The sequence below is a fragment of the Chanodichthys erythropterus genome, chromosome 13 (assembly GCF_024489055.1).
Source record: "Chanodichthys erythropterus isolate Z2021 chromosome 13, ASM2448905v1, whole genome shotgun sequence".
Classification (NCBI taxonomy): domain Eukaryota; kingdom Metazoa; phylum Chordata; class Actinopteri; order Cypriniformes; family Xenocyprididae; genus Chanodichthys; species Chanodichthys erythropterus.
In genome coordinates, this window is record NC_090233.1 from 46887615 (window position 1) to 46903200 (window position 15586).

General features: G+C 35.8%; 1 protein-coding gene across 2 annotated transcripts; it reads left to right on the top strand.

The window, feature by feature from the left end:
- The first annotated feature begins 442 nt into the window (after positions 1-442).
- Positions 443-14765, top strand: ubac1 (UBA domain containing 1). 2 transcript variants are annotated; one of them, XM_067407989.1, is made up of 10 exons: positions 443-846; positions 2725-2845; positions 3356-3429; positions 3544-3651; positions 3764-3866; positions 4461-4569; positions 5580-5856; positions 7448-7534; positions 7665-7803; positions 12070-14765. In XM_067407989.1, the coding sequence occupies exons 1-10, from the start codon at positions 709-711 to the stop codon at positions 12183-12185; spliced, it is 1272 nt and encodes a 423-aa protein (XP_067264090.1). In that variant the 5' UTR covers positions 443-708; the 3' UTR covers positions 12186-14765. The 2 variants fall into 2 exon arrangements, with proteins under 2 accessions (XP_067264090.1, XP_067264091.1); XM_067407990.1 differs by having other exon boundaries at positions 3770-3866.
- The last annotated feature ends 821 nt before the right edge of the window (positions 14766-15586 follow it).

Below are 15586 nucleotides of genomic sequence, written 5' to 3' on the forward strand. Positions count from 1 at the left end.
ATTAAGCAAATTTTATTCTGGGGTCCTTGAGGATGGTTCCAAATATGACGGGGTCCATTATTACTCAAAAAAGGTTGAGATTCACTGGTGTAGTACATGTTGACTTTTAATGTGATTGTAGTACTGTAAGAGTACTGCACTGTTTATTAGCACGTTGTAGAGAGATTAGATAAGAAAGACAGTGTTGTAGGTAGGCCAGGTTGACACCTGGAAGCAGTTATAGCCGAAAACTGGATTTTCGGTATGTTTGCTGAAGCTACCGTGTGAAAAGCCCGTTCTTTTCAATGTCAGAGCTCAGGTCTTGCTTGCCTCTCCCATCCGAGGCTGTTTTGAGAGTCTGCAGCACAGGCATCAGGACGCGTCTGCGTCTGTTCCTACTTCCACCAATCACATTCAACAACCTCACGCATGCGCACTGGCTCACCGTACCGACTGCTGTCGCTCTCGCATCGCAGGTGTCAACGGAGCAAGCGTCTCTGCTGCAGCTGTGAGTGAGGAAACCTATCTGTCCTATCGAAAAACATTAGTCCTTCTAAGAAGGCAGCAGTACAGATCGGAAGGCATGAAAATGTTCGAATGAGACCGTGAGCTCGTGTCTGTTGCGAGGGCAGATTTACGCGGGGAAGAGGGCGGCTTTCCGGGCTGTAGACAGCGGGCTCTCGGAGCGTCTTCAGCGGGGAAAGCTGCGGTCCTGCTGCCGCCGCTGCAATGTTCGTGCAGGAGGAGAAGATCTTTGCAGGGAAAGTCCTGAAGGTCCACGTCTGTACTATGGAGGGCACCGAGTGGCTGGAGGAAGTCACGGAAGACACCACTATAGAGAAACTCAAGGAGAAATGCTTGAAGCATGTAGGTTTGCCATCGGTTAGCTGGTACTGTTAGCCAACCCGGGCAGGACAGGCCCGCTAGATTTTCAGAGTCATTGCCAAGTATTTTTAGTAACTTACAGACGAGTCGACGGTGCTATTTATAATTTAGCAAGCTTGCCCGTCACCTCCGTCTCTGTGGCTGGACTGTAACTACCACTGTCACTCTTGTTGACTCACAGTGTACAGCTGACTTTAACTTGTTGACAACCTCATTTTGTTTACAATATATCTGTCAAGTACTGTACACACATCTGTGCAGATCAGTGCACACCCTTTCATATGTTCTGTGAGGATTTGATCTGCAAACTTAATTGTTTGAAGGTTGTGGATGTGTTTGTAAGCACTTTAGCAGGTGGCATCACCACATAGACTGAACTGTAAGTCAAGTCTGGTTCCAGCTTCAAGGTGTAGTTTAGTTTGAAAAGTACCGTGGTATTAGCCTGTGCATATTGGCACACTATATCATGCCAGTGCTGTAGTGTTCTTTGAAGTACTTTGGAGTATCATGTAAAAAGCAGGATACATTAATTATTCAGTACCAAGGTGTATATCAGTGTACCATGGTGACAACTGACTTTAACTATACCATGGTACAACAGTACTGGACCACCCTGTGTGGATGCCAGAATGGGCTGAGCTCATAAGTGGGGGGACCAGACTCTCATGTAAAGATGTGAATTTTATGGGGCATTCAAAAGTGTGGGGTTGATAAGATATTGACTTTTGTTTGTTTGTTGAAAGAAGTCTCTTTGATGCTTGACAAGGCTGCATTTATTTGATCCAGTAAAAACAGTAATATTGTGAAATATTACAGTCTAAAATAACTTTTTTATTATAGTTGAGCAAGTTTAGTTATTAAAAAAAATGTCATCATCATTGCTTTAGTCTTCAGTGTCACATGATCCTTCAGAAATCATTATAATTGCTGATTTGCTGCTCAAGAAGCATTTCTTATTGTCTTCAATGGTAAAAACAGTTGCTTAATGTTATTGCTGAGACAGATTTTTTTTTTCAGGATTATTTGATGAATAGAAAGTGAATTAATTTGAATTAGTATTTTTGTAACAGCATAAATACCTTTACTGCCACTTTTTATCAGTTTAATGCACCCTTGTTCAGCAAAAGGATTAACTTCTTTAAAAAAAGTGTATATATATATATATATAATATATATATATAACAAACGAGTAATCGCGATTAATCGCATACAAAATAAAAGTTTGAGTTTGTATAATATATGTGTGAGTAATGTGTGTAATTAATTTGTATATATAAATGCACACAAATTAATATATATATATATATATATATATATATATATTTAAGAGAAATATTTATGTACAAAAATGTATTTATATATAATATAAATTATCTAAAAATAAAAATAAATACATATAATTGTAAATATTTCTCAAATATATACATGTGTTCGTACTTATATATACATAATAATTACACACAGTACACCCACATATATTAGGCAAACTCAAACTTTTATTTTGTATGCAATTAATTATGATTAATCGTTTGACAGCCCTTATATGTATATATATATATATATATATATATATATATATATATATATATATATATATATATATATATATATATATATATATATATATATATATATATATATATGTATATATGTGTGTGTGTACATATATGTATGTGTGTATATATATGTGTGTATAATATTATATTATTATTATAATATAATATTATACATTTTTTGTTGTTGTTGTTAGGACTAAACAGGAATAAACATCCTTTAAACTCATTTATGTTTTTAGGCACTGCAGAATCCACAATGCTATTTAAATCTTTTTTACTTAATCTATATTTTCGTCTCTTACAGTATGTCCATGGAAGTCTAGAGGATCCTAAAACTCTTACACATCACAAACTTATTCATGCTGCCACTGAGAGAATTCTCTCTGAATCCAAAACTGTTGCTGAGGAAAATCTTAAAGATAAAGGTAATGAACATTTTTGGTGCATCTACAAAGGTGATTCTCAACCTTTTTGACTCCAAGCCCCTCATTGTCTGCAACAATCTTCAAAGGCCTCATCATTTTTGTAATTTATAAAAAAAAAAAAAAAAATAAAATAAGAATAAGTACTTTCAAAAGTATGATTTATGTAAATATATATAAAAAGCCTATAGAGTTTTATTAGGTTTTTCTAATTTACATGACTTTTCCAGGTCTGGAAAACACACATTTAAAATTAGACTACCTTATATATCCAGGTTTTTCAAGACACTGGGAAATAAAATAAGAATTGATTTAGATTTTTAGTTGTTTTAGCTTAATTTAAGCTAAAATTGTAGCTTAATTTTAGCTTGTTTTATCTTATTTTAAATCATTTTAATGTCATCTCTGGCTGAGAATGACTGATCTAGAGTCTAACATAGTGTTTTGTATATGTTCTTTGTATTTAAAATTCTAAAAGACACAAACCCTTACTTTTTTTTATTATTTTTCTAGATTGCTTGTTATTGATAAAGAAAAGACCTCCACTGGCTCCACCAAAAATGACTGACATATCTTCTGAGGAGAAGGTATGTTGTGACCGTTTTCATTTTTGGGTGATCTATTCTTAATGCTTACTATGCTTTTACACTTCTAAGATTTTTGATTCTGTGAAATTAACCAATTTTTGTTCTTGTTGACAGAAAAAGCAAGAGAACAAAGCACCAGATAAGGAGGCCATCCTTAAAGCCACAGCAAACCTGTCCACTCGTAACACTGACCGTACTGTAACTCAGCACAACATCAGAGATGTGGGTACTTGCAGTTTGTTCATTTTGATTTTTCATTGCACTGCTTATGTTTTTTAGAATATATTGTTTTAAATGTTACAATATTTTTATTTTATTTTATTGTTTTTGTCAGTTTCAGACAGAGCTGAGGAAGATTCTGGTCTCACTTATTGAGGTGGCTCAGAAGCTGCTGGCTCTGAATCCAGATGCTGTTGAGCTTTTCAAAAAGGCCAACGGTAAGCAATGGAAGTATGGATAGACACCTGAATTTATTAAATCAATGCTTTTCGGACATCTACCATGATAATACTATCGCTGCGTCCGAATATGCCTACTTCCATGCCATATACGGTGGTAGGTGAAAAACAGTATGTGAGCCATGTAGCAAGTCCGAATTTATAGTATTCATAAAACAATAGGTGAAAAGTACCCAGATGACCAACAACTTCTGGCAAGATTCTGAAGAACACATTCGATGGACACTTTACTATGAGGCGGTAGATCACATGACATGGCGGACATAGTAGTTCATACTACATGCATTCATACTATATAGAACATATTTTAAACCAATTGTAGTACAATCTATACAGTATGCGTTTTTGGACACAGCATATGTTTTGGGACATATTCCATACCATTGTATTATTTGAAGTACAATATAGTAACATTGTTGTACCATAGTACTGCCACAGTACTATGGAGTCACAGGAGTCATTATTAACCTATTTGTTCATTTCATAACCGCTCAGGCCACTGTGCAGGAGTCATTTTGCTATCTTTGCAAATGTTGGTGAGTGAATATTCTTTCTATCTTCGCTCTCTGACAGCCATGCTGGATGAAGATGAGGAAGACCGTGTGGATGAAACGGCCCTGCAGCAGCTGACTGAGATGGGTTTCCCTGAAAGCCGCGCTGTGAAGGCTCTGCGCTTAAATCAGTAAGTGCTCTCAGCTGTGGTTGTGAAATATGTGTTTTGTAAAGAAGTCTCTTATGCACACCAAGGCTGCATTTATTTGATAAAAAAAACAGTTAAGAAGTAATATTGTGTTATATTTGCTGAGTTCTCGCCATGTCATAATTACCGTAGTCTCAAGATGACAACACGTGACATTCAATTCACAGCTGTAATGTCCTCAGACTGGGAATTATGCGTTTCTATGGCAGCACTATCAATGCCTGAATGAATCCACAGCAGTCATGTGGTACAAAAGTAGGAGCTCTCAGAAAATTCCCATCTTACAAGCTGTAATTACAAGCTCTAGAAGGACTTGAACGCTAAAGTACAACATGGCGTGAGCTATTATTACAATTTAACATAATAATAGTATTTTATTTTAATATATTTTAAAAGAAATTTATTCCTGTTATGGCAAATCAGAATTTTCAGCATCATTACTCCAGTCTTCAGTGTCACATGATCCTTCAGAAATCATTCTAATATGCTGATTTGGTACTCAATAAACATTTTTTATTATTATCGTAGTATAGTTGTGCTGCTTATTATTTTTGTGGAAACTAATACGCTTTTTTCAGGATTCCTTGATGAATAGAAAGTTGAACAGTATTTAAAATTTAAATAGAAATCTATTGTAACATTATAAAGGTCTTTGTCTCATTTGATCTGTGTAATGTAAATAAATGCTGAAAAAAAATTACATATCTTTACTGTTACACTACTGACTGCAACAGTAATGTAAATTTTAACAGTAGTGTAAATTATCCATGGATAAATATGCATAGCATTTCTAGTTGGGAGTATAACGTCCAAGACCGCTGTCACATTGGCCAGCGAAACAAACAAAAATTATGTCATTTCAATCATTAAATGAACACATGACGTGATAAAATATTTAAACATAATATTTTGAGTTTGGTGCTGAGTAACCTCATCAATGTGTCCCAGCTCTAAGTGGAACTGTCACTAATAACTAATCACTCTTTCTGCAGCATGTCTGTCACCCAGGCTATGGAATGGTTGATTGAGCATGTAGATGACCCCATGGTTGACACTCCTCTGCCGGGACAGGACACCCCAGGGGCAGCAGCCGCTGCAGCTGCAGCTGCAGCACCAACCCCAGCACCTGCCCCAGGTCTTTCCGCCACAGTTTCAGGGGCCCGTGCTCGTTTGTCGTCTCAGGCCAGCATAGATGAGGCCAAGCAGGACGAACTGACAGAGATCTTTAAAAGGATCAGAAGGAAAAGAGAGTTCAGGCCTGACTCACGGGTTAGTGTCATGTGGGTGTCATGAGAAACAGGAGAAGAATAGTTCATTTTTAAACCCAAACATTATAAGTTTCCCGATGCACTGATGATATACTGTGTTTACAGCCTCATTGGTTTGCCCCGAGCATGGAGATTAATTTGCATGAAATCCGATCCTTTTGTTCAGTTTTGTCTATATACCGTAGAAATGACTTAACACCAGCATGATGCCATAAGACATTCTTTTACAACAACTGAGAGTAGTTGTCATTGTTAAAAGTGGAAACTGGAAATTTGTGCTTCTACTCATGTCTGTTATGACATTGAGTTTGAATGAATGAAATGCGAACACATTTCCAGAAGTCTTATTTTAATCAGGTTTCTAACCACATATGAAGAGACTTTTTTAGTTTTTTGTAAATTTTTTATGTGACTTTGTCATAGTTTTTTTTTTTTTTTTAGTATTTCTATTTAGCTTTAAATTATTTTTATTTCAGTTTTAGTTTTAGTCATTTTAGTACTTCAACTTTTATTTCAGTTAATCACCAAGGCAACACTTCTAATTTTCTTTTAAGTTTTTCATATCATATTTTATTTCAGCTTTATTTCAATTAAAGAAAATATTTATAATTTATAAAAAGGGTTAGTTCACCCAAAAATGAAAATTCTATCATTAACTACATACCCTCTTGTTGTTCCAAACCCATAAGACTTTCATTCATCTTCAGAACAAAAATGAAGATCTTTTTAAAGAAAAAGCTTTCTGTCCCTCCATTGACAGCCTACGCAACTGAAACTTTGATGCTTCAAAAAGTTCTTAAAGAAAATTGAACGGTTTACTCCAAATGTTCCAAAGAGACACAATGATGAACAGATTGAATTTAGGCTTTTCATCAACTCACACATCAGTTGTGGTAAACGGAAGCTCAAGTATGTTTGCTTGATGCACGAGAACCAATGAGGTTCATTCTCGTGTGTTACGCAGCACGTTTGAGCTTCCGGAAGAGTTTTGTCCTGGCCCATCAAGCAAGTGTGAGCTTCTGTTATGTTCACTGATCAATGTTTATATGTGAGTAAAAGCCTAAATTAAATCTGTTTATAATAAAAAGCAATCAAGTCTCTTCAGAAAAATTGGCCCATTCAATTCATATGGACTAGTTTTAGTTTTATCTCTTTATGAAATTTTTGAAGTTTCAAAAGTTTGTTGCGTAGGCTGTCTGTGGAGGGACAGAAAGCTTGCAGATTTCATCAAAAAGATCTTCATTTGTGTTCCGAAGATGAACGAAGGTCTTACAGTTTTGGAACGACATGACATTAATGACAGAATTTTCATTTTTGGGCGGTGAACTAACCCTCTAACAATAACAACACTGATAGCAACAAGCTAAAATCCATTAAAATACTTTAGCAACCACATAGCAAAACCCTGGCAATCACCCACAATACCCTAGTATTGTGTAAGTGACTTTTTCAGAGGCAAATGCCACTTCAGAATGTAAATGTATAATTCAGGATCTTTGTAAAGCCTGCAGTAATTCACATCAAAAGTAGCTGCTTCTGTGTTACTGTAGTTTTAACGAGACGCATTGTCTCGTCTGTGTGTTTGTGAGCAGGCAGTGATTGCGCTGATGGAGATGGGATTCGATGAGAAGGAGGTGATTGATGCCCTCCGCGTCAATAATAATCAACAGGATGCAGCTGTATGTAAACATTCAGAGGATCATGTATATTGTGTTACTTCTCCAGCCATTTTAGATACTAATCATTACTATAGATAGATAGTAATAAAGCTGTGAATTCTTTCAAAGTTAAACCTCTATTCCCACACAGTGTGAATGGCTGCTAGGTGACAGAAAGCCCACCCCTGAGGATCTGGACAAGGGCATTGATACTAACAGTCCACTGTTTCAGGCCATCCTGGAGAACCCCGTTGTACAGCTTGGTCTCACAAATCCCAAGACTCTTCTAGGTGACTTCTCTTCCTCTATACTAGGGATGTGTCTGAAGCTTAATGCTATGTTCGAAAAGGAAATTATGCATTCTGTGGATCCCCTTAAGGGATGTGGTGATGGAAAAAAAAATGAGATGGAAGTAAAAATTACATTTCAATGCTTTTCCGTTCTCTCGCAATTATGTAGTTGGGTAATTATATTGTATATAATTTGCAGGCATCACGGAGCCGCTATCAACACACGGGGTATTGAAATCGCTTTTAAAAGCACATTCACTTTTTACTTTCACTTTACTATTCATAATCACGAGTAATCTGTAGGGAGCAGCAGTACTGACCACATATTTTATAAGGTATTTGTCAATGACTCTCCGGATTTGCCCACCAAATCCTCCGACATAGTCTTGTCAATCCTTACTGTCTTCATGTGATAAGTGAAATCATGATGTACTGTAATGTAACGACTAACACAGCAAGCCTAACCATGTTCCTTTTGGGGCTCCGTAGAATGCATTATTCATTTGTATGGCACATCCCTAAATACTCTTCTTTTGAAATGTTTGGGTTAGACTTTATTTTGATGGTCCACTTTAGACATTCTGTTGTATATAAGTAACTTTGCACCTACATGTCAAACTAACTCTCATTAGAGTATTAGTTGAGCATTAGTAGACTGTTAAGGGTAGGGTTATTAGAGTAAGTTGACATGTAGTTGCTTATAGTCAGTAGAATGTCAATATAAACCATCAAAATAAAGTGTTCGCAGATATTAAGCAGACAGTCTACTAATATTATAATGAGTGTTAGTTTGACATGTAAGTGCAAAGTTACTTATAATCAACAAAGTTTAAATGGGACCATCAAAATAGTGTTACCAGTGTTTTATTTACAAAGGTTTGCCTTAACATATCAATTCACCGAAGGGCGTCTGTGAACACCAATTTTCTAGTCATACCACGGATGCAGTTGGATTGATTTTTTATTTTTTATTTTTTTTCCTTCAAATGAATTTTCTTCTAGTTTCTGTTCTGTACTTTTCAGTTGGAAAAAAAAAAGATGTTTCTGGCTGATCAAAACATGTCATTTCAAGGTTTTCTAGTCTTTATTTGATTATCCATTTGGCCAGTTACTGTATGACATCCAGTTTTCCAGTTTCTCCAGCTGAAAAGTAACCCTAGACTATGATGCTGCCACCACTATGCTTGATGGCAAGATGACGTTATCTGGGTGTTTGGCTCTGTGTGGTTTGTTGTAAACATAGCACTTTGCATTCAAGCCAGAGTGCTCAATTTTCACTTCATCAGATCACAGCAGTTACTTCCAAAGCCTTTCAGCTTTTGTCACATGGCTTCTCACAATCTTCAGAATTAAGGTGGACATGCTCGGAAGTGGCTTCCTTTCTAGCCACTCTTACAAGGAGGACTCAATCTTTGAAATGCTGAAAACATTGCTGATGTCTGGACAATATGTCCCATGTAAGGCAAAGAGCTTTGCAAGTGACCTCTTGGTCCCTTCTCTTTCAGTTGCTCTTTCTGTCTGGTTGGTCCATTAGTTAAGCTGATCTTAAAGGGTTAGTTCACCAGAAAATGAAATTAAATGAAAGACCTTCATTCATCTTCGGAACACAAATTAAGATATTTTTGATGAAATCCGAGGATTTCTAAACCACACATAGGCAGCAACGTCATTGCACCTTTTAAGGACCAGAAAAGTAGTAAAGACATCATTAAAACAGTTGATGTGACTGCAGTGGTTCAACCTTAAAGGTGCCATCGAATGTTTTTTTAAAAGATGTGATATAAGTCTAAGGTGTCCCCTGAATGTGTCTGTGAAGTTTCAGCTCAAAATACCCCATAGATTTTTTTTAAATAAATTTTTTTAACTGCCTATTTTGGGGCATAATTAGAAATGTGCCGATTCAGGTTGCAGCCCCTTTAAATTGCGCGCTCTCTGCCCCCGGCTCGCACTTGCCTTAAACAACATAAACAAAGTTTACACAGCTAATATAACCCTCAAAATGGATCTTTACAAAGTGTTCGTCATTCATGCTGCATGCATGCGTCGATTCCTGTGAGTATTGTATTTATTTGGATGTTTACATTTGATTCTGAATGAGTTTGATAGTGCTCCGTGGCTAAAGCTAATGCTACACTGTTGGAGAGATTTATAAAGAATGAAGTTGTGTTTATGAATTATACAGACTGCAAGTGTTTATTAATGAAAATAATAACGGCTCTTGTCTCCGTGAATATAGTAAGAAACTATGGTAACTTTAACCACATTTAACAGTACATTAGCAACATGCTAACGAAACATTTAGAAAGACACTTTACAAATATCACTAAAAATATCATGATATCATTGATGATTATCGCTCCATCTGCCATTTTTCGCTATTGTCCTTGCCTGCTTACCTAGTCTGATGATTCAGCTCTGCACAGATTCAGACGTTTATACTGGCTGCGCTTGTCTAATGCCTTTCATAATGTTGGGAACATGGGCTGGCATATGCAAATATTGGGGGCGTACATCCCGACTGTTACGTAACAGTCGGTGTTATGTTGAGACTCACCTGTTCTTCGGAGGTCTTTTAAACAAATGAGATTTATATAAGAAGGAGGAAACAATGGAGTTTGAGACTCACTGTATGTCATTTCCATGTACTGAACTCTTGTTATTTAAATATGCCAAGGTAAATTCAATTTTTGAATCTAGGGAACCTTTAATGTTATGAAGCGACGAGAATACTTTTTTTGTGCACAAACAAAGCAAAAATAAAGATTTTATTTAACTTTATTTTATTCAATGATTTTATTACATTTTTCTCTACCCTGTCAGTCTCCTACGCTGATGATGTAGTGAAAGCAGTGCAGCGCTTCCGTGTTTACGTCTGAATGCCGGCTCAGTGTTGGCCAATAATGAGTCATCATTCTGATGCAGAACACGGAAGCTCTGCACTGCGTTCACTACGTCACCATAGAAGACTGACAGGGAAGAGAAGAAATTGTTGAATAAAGTAATTTTTGCGCACAAAAAAGTATTCTTGTTGCTTCATAACATTAAGGTTGAACCACTGCAGTCAATGGACTATTTTAACAATGTCTTTAGTACCTTTCTGGACCTTAAAAGGTGCAATGACGTTGCTGCCTATGTGTGGTTCAGAAACCCTCGCATTTCATCAAAAATATCTTGATTTGTGTTCTGAAGATGAACGAAAGTCTTACGGGTTTGGAACGACATGAGAGTGAGTAATTAATAACAGAATTTTCATTTTTGGGTGAACTAACTCTTGATGTGATTTAAATACTTTCTGCTTCAAAGTCCAAGACCACTGTTGAATCATTTAGCAAAACAAACTATTTAGTGCACCTTTAAAGGTGCCATAGAATTGAAAATTTAATTTACCTTGGCATAGTTGAATAACAAGAGTTCAGTACATGGAAATGACATACAGTGAGTCTCAAACACCATTGTTTCCTCCTCCTTATATAAATCTCATTTGTTTAAAAGACCTCAGAAGAACAGGCGAATCTCAACATAACACCGACTGTTACGTAACAGACGAGATCATTAATATGTACGCCCCCAAATTCATGCATATGCCCATGTTCAAGGCATTAGACAAGGCAGTATTAACGTCTGGATCTGTGCAGAGCTGAATCATCAGACTAGGTAAGCAAGCAATGACAACAGCGAAAAATGGCAGATGGAGCAATAATAACTGACATGATTCATGATATCATGATATTTTTAGTGATATTTGTAAATTATCTTTCTAAATGTTTCGTTAGCATGTTGTTAATATACTATTAAATGTGGTTAAAGTTACCATCATTTCTTACTGTATTCACGGAGACAAGAGTCGTTGCTATTTTCATTTTTAAACACTTGCAGTCTGTGTAATTCATAAACACAACTTCATTCTTTATAAATCTCTCCAACAGTGTGTAATGTTAGCTTTAGCCTGTTAGCCATGGGGTTGAGGGTTATATTAGCTGTGTGAACTTTATTATAGAGTCGCGAGCATTTGAATGGGAAGCACACTGAATCGGCGCATTTATAATGATGCCCCAAAATAGGCAGTTAAAAAAAATGAATAAAAAAAAAAAATCTATGGGGTATTTTGAGCTGAAACTTCACAGACACATTCAGGGGACACCTTAGACTTATATTACATCTTGTGAAAGAGCATTCTATGGCACCTTTAAACTGTATTTTCAATTAAGTCGAGTGTGCCAGTTGTTAGTTATATGTGGCTGAGACATGTTTTTCTTGGCTTTGCAGCGTTTGAGGACATGCTGGAGAACCCGTTGAACAGCACTCAATGGATGAACGACCCTGAGACAGGTCCGGTCATGCTCCAGATCTCCAGAATCTTTCAGACACTCAACCGCACGTAAAGCACACCTCATCTCTGGAGCAGCCGGAACCACAGCATAGGGGAAAAGGTCAATCATTTATAAGAGAAGTGTGAGTGAGAGTGTGTGTGCGTGTGTGTATGTGGCATAACTATTGTTTTAAGTGGAGAAATCACAGAAGATGAATGTAAAAATACGATGATGACATTTCACACCGTTATACAGAGGAAAATATCTATTTATATCTCTACACAACACTTGTCCAAATACAATATAAGCAGTAACTTAATAATAAATTGCTAACTTCATTATTTAGTTTTTTATGTTTGAATAAGATCTGTTTTAATTATATTAAGCACATGCTTTATTTTATATAATTTCTCTATATAATTGTACAATTGGACACAAAAGAAAAAGAAAAAGAAAAAAAAAAATCTCAAGAAACACTTTTGTATGTTTCTTGTGCTTAAAGATCAAATTACAACCAAATTATTTGACACTTCACATGGTACATTTGTCATAACTGAATGTTATTACAGGGAGATAAACAATGTGTATTCAGTTATTTTTATTATGTTTAAAAATGAAACACTTAATGTATTCGATTATAAGTTCCTTCCAAAAACATAAACTGAACCTACGTTGGGGGGAAAAGCAAGCACCAGCAGTTTTTGGCTTCTCATTTGAAAATCATTCAAGCTTTGTGGTTTCATTAACACTACAGAGGTTTCTGTGATGCGGATGTGACGCAATAGCAATTTGCAGCCCCCTTCTGACAGCTATGTGATAGATATTGAAATCTAACCTGATCCTTCTGTTCCTCTTATCTCTTTCATTCTTCTGATCTATAAATCAACTATTCAGGTGGAATCGAGTCAGTTCTGATTCCATCGGTTTAGAACAAAGATGGTATAAATAAGTACTGGATCATTTACTTTGTTTGCCCTCAGTAGCTCCTGCATCAGGGGTTTTCAAGTTGAAGTATTACAGTACCTTTTTATCCAATATCATAATCAAGCTGCTGCCTCTGATCTCACTCACATCCCTGCACACGTTAATATTAATATGAACTTAGATGATTACAGGAGGCTGGGCAGATTTTAGTTTGTACTAACTAAAATAAAATGACTTTTCCTTTATGAATTGGTTCTACTACAGTACATCAGTTTCTACAGTATATGTAAGTCGTTGTGTTTAATGACCAGTATGAATTATATGTGCTTAGTGTGATCGCAGTTCTCTTATGTCACACTTTTTACAGTGCACTTACTAGTTTTTGCACAGGAAATTCAGACTGAATTCATAGTACGCAACATTCTAATGTACTCTTTTATTTTAAATGATACATTAGATGTTCATCTTGAAATTCCCTGTCTAGAGTGAAATTCAGGCATTGTGTTTTCTAAAAGAAACGGTTATTTAAGTTTTCAGTCAGAATCAAGATAAAATGTTATTTGATTGGTTCTGTTATGCATTTTTTCTAACATTTTGATTTGTATCAGATAAATATATTACACAAATGTGGTCATACCAAACACCAATTTTAGATTCATAGATAATTGTGTGAATTAGAGGATGGAATATGCTTTTTTTTTTTTTTTTGGCCAAGTGTGGAGTGTTTCCATTCAATATTTGAATCGTGTTGGTGTGAAGTGTGTGCTCAGGGGTTTCTTAGCCATACCGGGCAAATATCTGCTATAGTAATGCCTACTTTATCAATACAAATAACAGTAGCTTAGTGATTGCATTATCAGAGAACTCTATGAATATATCTGAAAACTTACTCTTTAAATGAAAACTTGCTATCCTTGTGTGATTTATTTATTTTGAGGCCAAATATAGTCAATCATGAAACTATCGTTAGAGAGATTGTCAATGCCGTTTTAGAGAACCTCACCTATTAAAATGGTACACTAAGTTCACTTCACTGAGTGGCTTCATATTGTATGTACTTAAAGACTATGTTTAACACATTCAGCATTTGAAATCAGACCATCTCCATTGTCTTGACAACATGTTTTTTTTTCCCTTAAGAGAGGTAGCTTATGTTGTTTTGGATGACTAGAGAGTAAAGGCTTCTATGCAATTCAGTTTTTTTTTTTTTTTTGTTGCCTCAGCAGAAAAACAACAGGTTTCCGTATCATGAGGCATTTGTAATATTTGAGTATTTGATGTGCACTTTCATATCATATCTTTTTCTTTCTTTTTTTAAATTTGAATCAAATTTTGGTTTCATCATGGGTAAGCTGTGTAAAGTAGAAAACGGTGTATGATTTCAGTATTTTAAAATGTTTGATGTTCATTCATTTACTGTTTAGAAATGCTTACATGGTTGAACAGTGGCATTTTGGAACCCGGATCTTCATTTTCTTAATGTCAGTGTGCTGAATACCTTAAAAAGTTTCATATTTGTATTTCTCCCTCATTTTAAAAAGGTTATCAGGTCACAGAGGTTATGATGAAATGTCTTGAAGGTCTGGTGCTCTTGTGTTACCATTTTACTTTTGTGTCTTTGCTCCATGTACAATTTCACATAGAGCCCCCACTGTCTGAGAGCTGAAATCTAACTTTTCTCAATCCAATTGTTGAAAAGTCTTTCATGACAAATAAAAAAAGTTTTGAAATCCCTGCTTTTTATAATTATTATTATTATTCTCTACATGTTGCAGTAAATTAAACATAGTTCAGGAGTCTGAAAACAGCCTAATATCTTTCTTTGCATGTATCAAAGTTTGTTAAAGGGACCTGTTTCACTCAGTTGGGCTCAATGATACTACTTTCAGTGTTTTTTTAGTATTATTATTATACACTGAACAAAATTATAAATGCAAAACTTTTTTTTGCCCCCATTTTTCATGAGCTAATCTCAAAGATCTAAGACTTTTTCTATGTACACAAAAGGCCTATTTCTCTCAAATATTGTTCACAAATCTGTCTAAATCTGTGTTAGTGAACACTTCTCCTTTGCCGAGATAATCCATCCATCTCACAGGTGTGGCACATCAAGATGCTGATTAGACAGCATGATTATTGCACAGGTGTGTCTTAGGCTGGCCACAATAGAGGGTATGCATGTGACGTCACCGTCGACCGTTAAGACTGCGGTTACGCCCACTGAGTGGCAAAAGACTGAGCAGCAGCATTGGTTTTCAGCGTGAATGCCGCAAAAAACACACAAAACACATCCAAAACGGGAAAGAGCTTTGCGACTGACTGTACAAATAGCTTTGACACAAAATCTGAGGTATATTTTTACAGACTGCTGAAAGCTACAGAAAAAAGAAGCAAAAGGATCACTGCAATTCACAGAAACAGCTGGACTCCAGCAGAGAAACATGGATTTGCAGTTATAATTTTGTGTCAAAATGTTGGATTTTGGTGTAAAATCATACCCTATATATTGTATTGTTATATATTGTGTTAACAACTCATCAATTAAATAT